At 38.8% G+C, this 13,530-nt stretch overlaps 1 protein-coding gene across 3 annotated transcripts in view; it reads left to right on the top strand.

Moving 5' to 3' along the window:
* Positions 1 to 13,530, top strand: part of NRG3 (neuregulin 3) — a 357,744-nt gene that overhangs the window by 284,986 nt on the left and 59,228 nt on the right. The window contains exon 4 of one of the 3 annotated variants that reach the window (XM_085229477.1): positions 5,163 to 5,186. The exons of 1 other annotated variant lie outside the window; for it this stretch is intronic. In XM_085229477.1, coding sequence (XP_085085603.1) covers positions 5,163 to 5,186 — 24 coding nt within the window. Of the gene's footprint in view, positions 1 to 5,159; positions 5,187 to 13,530 lie in introns of all 3 variants that reach the window. One more of the 3 variants, XM_085229476.1, reaches the window with a different exon arrangement.

The raw sequence follows: 13,530 nt of genomic DNA, 5'->3' as shown, positions 1-13,530 counted from the left end.
ATTCAGCCCTATGTATTATTTATATAAGAATGGGTTTTGCTGGATGTTTTTCAAATGCTTCTTTGTTATGGAATTGATAGTGGGTGGGAGTTTCTATCTGGAGGCTGCACTAACCTCTGCAGAGTCAGAGATTCAGACAGATATTCAAAAGAAATCTTTTTTTTTTTTCTTCCTTGCTCTTTTTTCCTTTGGGGGGGAAAAAAAAAGAGGAAAAAGCAATTAACCTCAGGATATCGTCTTTAGCGTTCAGTTTCGTGGACTGAGGATTTTAATTTGGTTTAAAATACAATTAACCCTATCTGTACAAATTCAGAATATCAGTATTTTATCCTTGTTCACACTGAGAACTACCAGTCTGTGAAGCCTTTACATAAATTACTTTTTTTTCTAAGGAGTGTGTATATGTGGAATTTTCACTATGTCTTGATGTAGTTGGAACAACTGGCTGATATATTCTGTAAATTTACTATTAAGTCAGCGAACATGTAGTGAACTGCCCGGCTATTGCTGGGGAAATTTGCATTTGTTCTTCAGACAGTCTGATTGATCTTAAACTCTGTCTTCTACCCTTTAACTAAATAATCTGAATTAAGAATAGTTGAGCAGTCCAATGTAGTTTGCAGCGTATTCTTGTGTTGCATTTTTTTGTTCAAGACAATAAACTACCAAGGACAATTGGACAAACCTGAATAAATGAGTTTATTGGAAACAATAAACTTCATTTGCAGGGGAAAGTACTTTGCGCTAATTCGTATTGAAGTCAGCCTATTTTTTTAGAGCAAATTTAAATGTCTATAATGGTTTACAGTGAATGTTTTAATTTTGAATATTTTTCTCTTACAGATAAGAGACTTCTAGGTGTTGGGTTTATATTTCTTTTCATAATTTAAGTTAGAATGCACCAGGGAGGTGATTGTCTCCCTCTACTCCTCTTGTGAGGCGCCATCTGGAATACTGCGTCCAAATCTGGAGCTCCCAGTACAGAAAAGACAGGGAGCTGTTGGAGAGGGTTCAGAGGAGAGCCGCAGAGATGATCAGGGGGCTGGAGCACCTCCTCTGTGAGGACAGGCTGAGGGAGCTGGGCTTGTCCAGCCTGGGGAAAAAAAGGCTGCAGGGTGACCTCATTGCAGCCTTTCAGTACCTAAAGGGAGCCTGCAAACAGGAGGGGAGTCAACTCTTCAAAGGGGTAGATAACTGCAGGACGAGGGGAAATGATTTTAAGTTGAGGGAGGGAGATTGAGGTTGTATGCCAGGGGGAAATTCCTTACAGAAAGAGTTGCTGGAACAGCTGCCAGAGAGGGGGTGCCCCATCCCTGGAGGTGTTCAAGGCCAGGTTGGATGGGGCCCTGGGCAGTCTGGTATTAAAAGGGGAGGTTGGCGGCCCTGCCTGTGGCAGGGGGTTGGAGATTCATGATCCGTGAGGTCCCTCCCAACCCTGGCTGTTCTGTGATTCTGTGAATTCACATGAAATAGTGGAACCATTTTTGGACCAGGAGAAATAGCTCCACATTAAAATGGCAAAGAAAAAAGCCCTGGCTAACTGTAATCCAGACCCAAAGCTGCACATTACATGTGAAGCTTTAATAAATTGATCTGTTAGCAGGTACAAGTTTATCTTCTCTTGTGCTTTTTATCAAGGATTCCCACGTGTGGATGTATTCATCAAGTATAAATTGGAATGCCTTTAGTATTAGCAAGAAATTCACTAAGTACAAGGACCATAAGGCTCTGTAGTTTTCCTACATCAACAACTAAATGCAGATATATTCGTAAGTATAAAAGGAAATAGTCTCCCTGTCTATTACTTCCTCAGAGCATAACAATACAAGAAAGGAAAGAAATCACAATAACAAAATACAGTCACATTATTTGGTTAATGAACCCATTTGGGGAGCAGACCCCACATTGCAGTACACTAATACATTAATATCAATCATACACATTTTTGTTGTACTGAGTCCTTGAAGAAGCTGCATCACCTGATGGTGAATTGGCTTGACACTCTCAGTCTATAAGGAAATGTTTGGAGGCAGTTTATCACACTTATGTTGTGGCTGTATAGGAGTGCAGCAGACTTCTGCTCAGTGGAGCCACATAGGGGGGTGGGATTCTGCATTTTGGTGCTCGGCTTTGCCTTAGTTCAGCACCGCAGCCTGCTTTCTTCCCTGATGCCTGGCTGTGTGGGCCCTGCCCATCTCTTACACCTGTCTGCTGAGAGGGTCTTACCCCCCCCAACAGCAGGGGAGAAGTCTGTTTCCAAAAATGGCCCTTGGAATTATAGGATAATAACAACAGACTGTTAACAAAAAAAAAAAAAAAAAAAAAAAAACAACAAAGAAAGAGAAAAAGAAAACAACAAACAAGCCAAAACAAAAACCATGTGAGCATACAGATGCATTTGGGTAGTGCTTGTGTTGTGTTGGAAATGTGGGGCAGTACTGTTCCCAGTGGTGCTTGAACACTTGCAGTCAGTGTGACATGCACCAGCCCCAACTGCACACCATGGATGACCTTCTGATCATGGATTTGGGTGCAGAGGCGCCCTGGTGTCAAGGCTTTCCCCAGAACCTGCAAGTGACCATGAGCACACAACAGCACTGAGCATTGGAATTAGTTATTTGTTTTCTGCTTCAAGGATTCTGCTTACAGAACTTGCAGAGCTGTGCTTATTAAGTGGACAGCTTAGATTCTGCTGTAAGGACTTATCCCGTTAGACATCCTTTCATCATCATCATCTCTATATATCAACTTTATCTGCAATATATGTTACGTTGGTTGTTCAAGTTGCTTTCCAGACAATGAGATATGTAAAATAAATAACCTGACAAATGTCCCCCTCTCTCCCACTGCTTTAAAGAAGCCTATGGATTAGGCTTGTTTCTCCCTACACATAAACCACTCCAGAAGTGTGGATTCCTTTCTATAATTTTTAAAAGGAATTTTATATACACTTTTTGAGATTACTGCCTTTTAACCGTGTTGGTGATCTCCGTGAAGGAGACTGCAGGCTGCAAATTGGAAACTGCTGTATAGAGCGCATGTGTAGCCCAGTTGGGAAAGAAGAGTTTTATCAGGTATTCTACATAGGTATAAAAAGACAATAAAGCTTAATTTTCATATATGGATATCCTTAGCTTCCTGGAGACTGGATTATGGTGTTTTGATCTCCATTATCCTTTTTTAAAAGTAAGCAGTTATCTTACCAAAAGATGCAAGAATGTGAATTCTTGCAGGCAGATAGTATTTGTGGATTTTATAGGTAGAGGAAATGAGATGAAGAAAAGCAAGGTACAGATCTCTGCAACTATAGCACATTGAGTGCACTTCTCTTATTTCTGATCTTATGTTCTTCAAGAAGTTGCGTTTCTGCATCAGTTGTATTAGGGATATTAGTATGCGATGTTAGTATGTGATTGTAAGAATACAGGTGAGAACACTGTAATGTGGAATGGATGTATGATTTTAACTTTATTTACCAAGTTACATACTTACATTGCATATATGTATGGCTTTAATTTTATGTTAATGTTATTTGTATGTAATACATATTTGCATGTCTTCAATACCAGTAAAAGAAGACTCATTTGGGTGTTGCTTGACTTGGGAAAGGCATCTGTTCTGACTCCAAGCCGACAAGATGTTGATACCACACAGCATTACCTTACATTCTTTTCTTTTGAGATGCATTTTGGGTTTTTTCCATGTACATATAGAGCTTAGGAATTGTGTTATAAATTTGCGTATCAAGTGAATAAGTCAAGCCAATGTCCAGTGCCGTTTCCTGGAAGGATTGGAAGGTCACAAAAGGCAAATGACTCCCAGTGCTTTCAGAAGAAACTGCAGTATCTCACATGCTCATCTTCGGTGCCAGATATGACAATTCAAATTGCAGTGTTTGGATTTACTGTTGTGTTTATGTTGGAGAATCTTCTTCTGGCCTTACTGTATAGTTCTTAAGTGACTTTTTGAAAGTAACTGTTGGATGAGTTAACATCCAAGTGTTCTGTGCAGCTTTACGCACTTCCGAAGAGATTATAGTCTGGCTCGACCTTGCCTAGGAAAAATAATATATTAACCTTCTCTGTCTTAAGAAAATGTGACTGTAAATTCAAAGGAACACTAAAAATAATTAATATATTTTGCTTTTAATACATTTTAAAGGAAGACATCACATTTCCCTCAAGAAGTCCTTATTTGCTTTTTATAATCCAAATGATGACTTCCTCTAGGAAAGTAATATGTTTCAAGTTTAGCACAGAATAGAATTGTGTTTAGCACCCTTTCAGAGTGTCTGGTTTTCTTCAGTATCAGTTTGGACTTGGACCCACTGGAGAGTCGCTTTTAAGTTTTTCCCTGTCCCTGCAGAATGACTTGTCTTATTCTTTAACCAAATAGCAATTGAAAACACACTCCCTACCAGCTTAATAAACTTAAATCTACTTTGCTCTGTAACATCTCTAGGCAACAGAATCATACTGTAATTAATCACTTGAAAAGAGGTCCTGAGGTGTTTTGAGCTCCATATGGTAAATTCAGTCCATGCCCAAAATAAACTGAAGATTTGCTTGTTTTAAGTTTCTTGAAATTATTGCTGTGTACCAGTCAGATGGCCAAATAGGTGACGTATCTGCTACCTCCTAAAGTCAGATCTCTGTTACGGAACAGGTTGCTGCAGTGCTATCACATTGGATGGAAGAGCAGCCGCTGTGCTGTAATGAGAGCTGCAAAACTCAGTGAAAGCCTTTCGTTTCTTTGTTTAGTTTTTGATGATCTTAAGAGAAACTGAAAGCAAGAACTTGACTCTACCATCTTTAGTCAGATAGTAAGAGTTTTCAGGAGCAAGAGAGAATGCATTTCTGCAATTAGCCGGTTTGAGGCAGTTCAGTAAGTACAGTAATAATGAGAGTGAATGTTTGCATCCTTCCCCAGACACATTTACCTTATGTAGCAGGTCCACACACTAGAGTTCTGTCTTAGGATTGCTCTTTTTTGACTAATACTCATAGAGTGGGTCCCTGAACTGGTATTAAGTTCTGCAGCACTGCCATAAAATATCAGATGGTACAAATGGTGACAGAGAGAGTATTTACTTTTCAGTCTAACATATCCCTTTCTTCTCTTTTTTTTTTTTTTTCTTTTACACGCTTTCTTGGGTACAGCAGACCATTTAGGAATTGAATTCATGGGTAAGTTTTGACTTCTCTTTTTTTCACTTTTTAACATTTATCTTGATTAATCATCATCCCAAACCATATGGAATTTAGTGGAAAGTCTCCCATGAGCTCCATCAATGGATCTTGGATTAGGCTTTAATAGCAAGCCATCTTATGTTTACTGATTACGTTGGAAATTATGTCAATATTTTATTTTTCTCTTACTGTTAGAAGATTATAAACTACATGATGATGATGTTTTTCTGTTTTACTGGTGCTTAATGAAACAGTCTGTAAAAATGATATGGCTGTATCATGACATTTTTAATGAGATTTAGGAAAAAATTTAATGCATGTGTTTGTGTAAAGGAGAGTAAATTTTTAAACAGAGTGATTTTTTATTTTCAGAATAATGTTGACAACAGTGTTGAAGTGTAACTACGGTTAATGTTAAACATTTCACTAGCATTTAGCAGAGGAGTTGCAAGGATATTTTTAAGGAAGACAGCAAATAATTTAACTTCAATTTACTAGAAAGCTTAAGCAGGCTTGAGTAAATTATTTTGATTTTGAATAACTGCTTTCCGAAAAGAAAAGGTGATTTTCTATTGACTCTGCAGCTGCAGTGTAGCACATTCATAGCCTGAGGGACTGATAGGTTGAATAGGTCAGTGCTTCACCTTTCAACTGGTGATCTTTAGAGAGCACGGGTTATTTCTTCTAGGGAGCTGAGATCTGTCCTTAGCAGGGCTAGTGATCTGGTGTATTATCTGTGTGAAAAAACAGCTTGCATAAACCATTGCATATGATTGAAAGCAAATAATAAGCTGGTGAATTCATATGGAAGGAAAAAAAAAAAACCTTTGTCTCTTTTGCCTGTTTTGAATATTATTCTTTTTTTATTTAAAAAAACAAAAATATTATTATCTAATGATTTTAAGTGATGACATGGGAATTCTTTTGGCAAGTGAGGAATCACTCATCATTGTACCATTGTTGTGTTGAGTATTAATGACATAGCAGGTTGCTTAGCAAGAGGACAGGTATCAGGTGGAAGGATGTTTTCCTTCTGCTTTCGGACTTCTGTGGCACATCTACAGACCTGCCTCCAAATCTGGGCTCCCTAGGTAAGGACAGAGGTTTACAATCTGAACTCAGTGCAGTGAAGGATCACCAAGATGGTCTGGGGCTGGAGCTCATGGCATGCAGGGAAGTGCTGAGTGCACTCAGTTTCTCAGAGGAAGGCAAGGTGAAATCTCCCTTCCACTTAAAACTCCATGATGGCTGCTTACAGAGAAAACAGGATTGGACTCTGTGGAGGTGCAGAGAGAAAATACAAGAGGCAGTGGGCACAAAATTCTCATTACTTATTATGAGTAAGTACTTCTTGAAAACAAGAGTGGTCAGCCATTGGAACAGATTCACTATAAATACTAGGGAGCTTCCATTGCTGGGGATTTTTAATATTTCGCTGAAGGGGACCTTGAGCACCCTGATGCCACTGCACAGTGGGCTCTGCTGTGAGCACCCAGTTGGACAGGGTGACTCCAGTGCTCCCTTTCAGCCTGAGTCATTCTGTGTGTTCTACAGGTTTGGTGTTTCATTTGGGTTTATATGAAACTAAAAGTACTGGTGGAAATTAACGCAAGTGTTTTCATACACTTAGTTGACAAGAAAACGTTTTGCATTGAAGATTCTGCATATATTCCAATTTTGCTGAATCTGTAAGCAGCAATTGTGAAGAATATGAATCAAACTGTAAGCATATATATAAAGAAAGAGGGTAAGAGACATTTATAGGAGCTTTGTAAGAAGGAGAGTGCTCTGCAGGAGGCAAAGCCAAAACATTTTATCTTTATTTTGAGATCTTAGTTTTTTTTCTTAAAACATCTTTTTTTAAGACTTGAAATAGAGCCAAGCCCTGAAGTCTTGGCTCTGAGTTGTCTTCTCATATGAGTAGCTTTTTGATTGTCTTATTTAATATTGGAACAGATCCTAATCGTATAGAAATTAATGAAGTTGTATGTCTCTAGAATGGAAATATTATGACAGAAATCTAAGATGTGACAGAAGTCTAAGGTGTTATTCTGTGGGCTAGGAAAAAGCAAGACCGAGATTCATACATGAAAGTGAAATGCTTGAGATTCTTAAAGGCTTCCATTTTTTTTTATTTTTTTTTATTTTTAGGAACTGCTTAGAAAGTGTATGCAAATACAAAATCATTACTTCACATGTAGAAAATTACAAATTTATGTATACGGAGACATCTGGTGATGATATACTGATCCTATTCAGGTCACTTGGGCTGAGCCTTTCCCATGAGTTTACTTCTCTACTATATAATATAATATCAGTAACAGGGATAAGTATTTTCCAGTTATGAAAAATAAGTGTATGGGTGATGCAGTTTAGCATTGATTGTATGGGATCCCAGAGCACGCTTTCTAGTGTTCTCTTTGCATTTGTGACTTCAGTTGCTTTAGGAATTACATTTCCATCACCATCGACTGGAAATTTTGCCTTTGAAGTTACTCTGTTCTTTGAGTAAAATAGCGTTATTTTGAGTAGCACAACATTTTCATTCTTGAAGCAGAGTTTCTGAGTTTCACTTTCTTCTTACAAGTAGTAAGGGAAAGTAAGGGAAAATACCACTGCACTTTGTCTTGGAATCATCATGTAATTAGGTGAAGTGAAGAGTATATGAAAAGTTAGTTTCAATCTCTACCCTGGGTTGAGAATTGTTTTAGTTGCTTTTTCATAATTTGTTTACAAGAGTGGAAGCTACGTAGGCCTGGCTTCCCTGGGAAGGCTGGGCTCTTTCCCGAATAAAGTTAGAAGCTCTTGAAGAGATGAACAACCATCTGTGGTGCTGCCCTGGTGTACAGATAAATGAACCATCTGGCTTAGCTGGCATTCTCTAAGGAAAGCAGATGAGCAAAGCCATTTTTTATTTGCCATAAACAGAAGAACCCAGAGTTTCTGGCGGATACGTACCTGCCCAATCCTTTTACTGTCCTATTACACATCTGCTGTCCATGAGCTTGTGTGTCCTTTTGGGCCTGCTGTATGCCTTCTCCCTCAAGCTCTGGTGGCAATCAGTTGCAGAAGTCAGCGTGCACTGTTTTGATATCTCCTGAAACCCACCTCTTGCCAGAGTCTTTGGTCATCCTTACAAGTTCTCACAGGCTGTGTGAGCAGGAGTTGTGCATTCAGTTTATTCACCACACGGACTGCTTTGTTTTTCTCCATTGCCTTCTCACCTTCCCGTGTCCTCTTTTGGATGTTATCTAGTTTATGTTCTGTATGCTTCTGTGCATTCCCAGACATGAATACCTAGTACTTCAGTATCTTTTCCAGCCTTGGTTTGCAGTGTCTGTTTTTTCATATGGATGGCAGAGATAAATGCAGACGTATTAATGTGGCATGTATGTTTTAAAACGTTGTATAACAACAGATATACACTTCTGACATATGCGTGTGCAACTGCTGTTAATTAAATGAAAGTTATGTACGTGTTCAAGGGACGTTATGTCCTTAAAAACGCACATTTAAGAATTGTGGTCAGGATGGCCAAGCTTTATGCAATTTCTAAGAATATGGAGACAATCTATATTGCTTAGTGCCTCGAATGAGAACAGTCATTTTTGTCAGGATTTCTGCATTTGCATTACTCAGCTCTCTGGGGGATCTCTTTTGGTAGTGTGCAGCACAGAGACTGTTTTTTTCCTTGGAAAAGACTACAAAGTTCCCTTTCTCCTGGCCTGTGCTCCTCAGCTGCATGGGTGCACATTTCCATAGGGCTCCCAGAGCATCTCACCAGTGGTGACGCAGTGTCACGTATATTTCCAACACATGGGTAAGTAGACATTATCATGATATTCCTATAAATGAACTGAAAATCTGTTTGTACTGTTTTGTGTCCATTGTGTCTGGCTGTTGGTAATGAAGCGAGTTTGCAACAAATAGGGAAGGCTGAAAGAAGAAGTTTTTAATGAATGGTAAAACAATCTGATTTGTTCTAGATAGTAGAGTGACTGCAGATTGGTATCTGTTTTCTTGATCTTCAGAGCTGAATGTTAGCTTTGTTGTTTTTTGTCATTTTGTCTGATGGAAATATTGATGGTGAAGCCATGTGTCTGTGGGAGCCAGTAAGGCTGGTAGGGTTCCTTCAGTGTGATGCTGGCTTGGGAAGACAGACCTTGTTTGTGCATGTCCCAGCTGCAGAGTAAAATCACTGCTCTAACTCCCAAGTAAAAGAGATGCAGAAGCCAGAGGGTGACCTTAAGAAATAAATATTATGGGCTCAATCAGTCGGCACCCAAGACAAGGAGTCATCAGTTCAACTTGTTTCTTACAGCAGGAATGAGTGGAGTAAGGATGTCTTATGTCAAGGGATGAAGTGCAAAAGTAAGTTTTAGAATAACCTGCTATGATATGAACAAACATGACCTCTGAAGCTGAAACGATATCTGCTGTATCTGAAACTACTGCAGCAGTTCACCTTACCTTTCAGAAGCTTTATCTTTTGTTTTGTAACAGTAATGTGCAGTAGATACAGTTAAAAAAAAAAAAATACAAAACAGTCTGAGGCAAGTACAACAGGTAGGCTGCTACAGTTTGATGAAAATACAGTCATGACATTAGATTAAGCAGAGCAATAAAGTAACCCAGGAACTAAAATATTAATAGAATTATTCTCTATACATCTCCTTGCAATGACTACGGTGTGAAAGGTGTTTGGTTTTTTGTGTTCTTAATGTCGGAAAGAAAGTGCCTGCTTTGTTTTCACTCTGCTGATTCTTACCCTGTCCTCGTTGTGATAGGATGCTTGTATGCCTCAAACTGTGGGAACACGTGATAAACAGACTCTGGGAGCTTTTGTCATGCGTTTTTATTTTTGCTAATCACAAAAGATGCTTTGCTAATCGTTGGCAATATGAGCAAGACTAAGAAATAGGAACAAAACTATTTTTACTGTTGAAGAAGAAATAAAAAGGCAAAGTTCATTAGTTTCTGCACAGCTCACAAATGTGTAGCTGGTGAGAGATCCTCTAAAACTCAACGTCTTGTAGCAGCAAACACACAGAAGATAAATACCAGTGGATGTCTTCAGCTTTGCTTCTTATTTAGCAACTCTTGTCTGTTACAAAACCTTGTAACACTCTGTTTTCACTGGAAGAGAGAAGGAACGCTCACTTATGTGAGCAAAGAATATATGTATTCTAAAGAACACGGTTAAAAACTAGAATTTAGCTTTTCCTGTACTCCTTTTCCTTTGTATGTATTTATTTTTTAATGTAAAGCAGGTCAATTCTCTTATGGTAATGCGGGGCACTGGCTGTTTTATGCTTCTGGTTACACGTAATGTATTATTAGGTATTGTGATTACTATCATCTCCTGGTAATCTCAAAGTGGATTTGTCTGCTGATTATATCATTCCTTAAGCATTTAATGTATTTCATCATATCCCTGTATTCATTTAATAAATTCCTGAAGCTCTAAGAGACTGTATTGAGATATTATTTGTTGTCGTAGTCCCTTTGTTACTAATCCTGCCCAAACTTTTCTTTACTTTTTTTCTGAATTTTGCAAGGGCTTCAGCTTTGGACCCTAGCATTCCTGTTTAGTTTGTGAAATACCTGCCTCTTCTAAGCACACTGCAAAATAACAGCAGTATTCCGTGACATTAAACGGCTATGGATCTTCACAGGATTATTTTAGCTGGGAGGAGCAGTCATTTATCAACTCTAGAGAAAAGACCACCAGAAGAGTGAATTGAACAGAAGCAACTGAGGTGTGTGTGCTATGAGATTAATGGAGAAAGCAGAGGTTCCTCAGGCAGGCGGAAGCTCTGCCACTGGCTGCGCCTTCTTAGGAAAGCATATCTTTGAAATGAAACCTAAACGTATCTGGTGAACATGCTGAAGGATCTCTTTCGACACTTAGACTCACATCTGCAGATCTGGTTGGTTTTGTTTCAGCCAGAGGAAGAGGCTTATCCCTGAGCGGTTGTGACCTAGCTACCATCTGCATTTACCACACCAGTAGCTGTACTGCTCTCTTTCTATGCCATTTTGCCAGTTTACGTACATTTGCTATGTCAGAAATGGATTGGGTTGGATTAATTTGCATTAGAAGGTAAGACTAAGATATACCAAACAAGTAGTTTATTTTTACTGCATTGATCTGTAACACTTTCTGAGCACTTTCCCTATGAAAATGGTCATTTTATCAACTATGTGGGTAAAATAATGACAATTTATATTATTCTGACCAACCTCTTTGATTGCTGGAATTTTCTTCTAACTAGCTATTAAACTACTTGTGATGGAACTTACGGAAACTCTCAGTCAGTCCATCTGTATATTGATAGTATAGTAAGCTCACAGTTGTAGAAAGCTGGAATTGGTCATGGTTTCTCTGTTTGTTGATCTGGGGCTGGGCTGGGAGGAGGTGGTGCTTGTGCTAAGCACAGTGTAAGACTCTGTAAATTGATTGTATGTCATCAGTAATGCAACATATAATTTTTAGTCTGTCACTTCCCATGCAAGTGTGTGTGGTCTACAACTAGAACTAGACATGTTCTATGTGTGGTATACAACTAGAATGTCAAAATGTTATCTGAGGACTAAAAAAGAGAAATAGTGAAACCTTCAGAGAGATTTTGTACAAGCTTCCAGGTAAGTGGCTGCATAACTCCTGTTGCCAGGTACAAACCACTTCTGTGTGAGGCTGTGCCCTATTGTCACTTCAGAAAAAGGGAATTGTGCTGTAAGGCTGGATTTCAAACGAGGACACAGCGTCTCATCTGCGTGCAGAGGTTTTTTGCATTATTATGTCAATAATGTATACAAATTATGCATATATTCTGATTTGGGGCTGGGTGTGTCCCCTGGGTTTCTGCGTGGGTGGTGTCTCTCAAAGATGAATGCTTTTTATCATGAAATATAGGTAATTGGATGGCCCCGGTTGAACAACAGCTGTGTATTTAAATGTGACCTTATATCTAGTCAGTCTTGTAACCTGCGTTTTCAATATGGTATTTAGGAGGTATTTGAGGAATTGTTCAAATGGGCACCACAGAAGTGTATTAACACAAGAAGTTGACTTGTAATGTTGAGATTTTGCTCTTGGCCTTGCTTGGTCTGTGGTGATTTAACCAGCTGTAACCACGTGCAGACAGTGACTTGTATGTATTGTGTGCTGCTTTGTGTTTCTTGCTGAGCAAGGATGTGGGAACAGACTTCAGTTTTATAAGTACACCATGTAAGTGCCTGGGAGAGCTTGAAGTCTGTTGTTACACTACTAGGATGTGGCTTTTATTAGTTGTTTACTGTGTATAGTGTTATTTTGCTACAGGAGAAGAGGCTCCATAATGCCAGAGCTGTGCCGTGTTTATGCAGCCGCAGTGAATCACTGTTACTTTAGCCTTTGCTGCTTTGAGGTGTCACGTAGGTGCCTAATCTCATCCAGAAAAAGATGCAAGGATTCGGAAAGTGTAAGGTGAATATCACAATAAATGTTCTATGACAGTGGTGCACTTGTAATATATATTGCAGTTGCATAGAAAAATCGATGTTTCTGATGGTGAACTAAATCTTTGTGTCCTCTGTGCCTAGAATGAGCAGAGACAGCATCCTGCCTGTAGTTGAAGGAAGAAGAGGAGAAGGGTAAGCAGCGTGGAAAAAATGATATGTACTATGTCGAGCACTAAATTATTTTTTCATATATTCCCTTTTCTTTTCTTTTGCAGGAGCTGTATGATATTGACATATGAAGATATGCAAAGCCATTATTCCTGCTCTGGCCGATTGTTTTAATAAAATTACTTCCATAATAACTGAAAATTGTCTCACGATCCCATTTTTTCATCAGCTTACCTCCATTTTGAAACCAGCCCGTATCACTATTTACTTCTGACTACATAGCTCTGTGGTTATCTTGGGAACAAGCCTGACCAGCAGAAGAAGAGGGGGAAAAAATAGTGTGTGCACGTGTTGTTCTTGTGTGCTTGAGTCTCAGCAGAAGTTTTTTTAATTACAAACTGTTGCATGCAGGGGACAGACAATGGTTTGTGTTCACCCGTGCAAACTTTTCATCTTTGGATGGTAAAATCGATCACAGTGAAGTGTTTTGATTTAGTATGGATTCAGAATTTTCAGTGTCCTTTTAGTTACTCATTGTGGCTATAGTTACCATATCACTTACTGAACAATTCTCACATAAATTAATATGATCCTTTCTATTTTAAGTGAATTACGTTCTACTCCATGCGTGACATTAGTGAGTAAATGATTGTGTTAAGTAATACCATGTTTCTGTATGGTTATTCTTTCAGGTCCTTCAGTAATTTTGTATTTCACATTCGAGTACAAA

Source organism: Meleagris gallopavo, chromosome 8 (assembly GCF_905368555.1).
Source record: "Meleagris gallopavo chromosome 8, MGAL_WU_HG_1.1, whole genome shotgun sequence".
Taxonomy (NCBI): Eukaryota; Metazoa; Chordata; class Aves; order Galliformes; family Phasianidae; genus Meleagris; species Meleagris gallopavo.
Note: the sequence above shows the minus strand (reverse complement) of the source record. Positions and strands in the feature narration are given on the sequence as shown.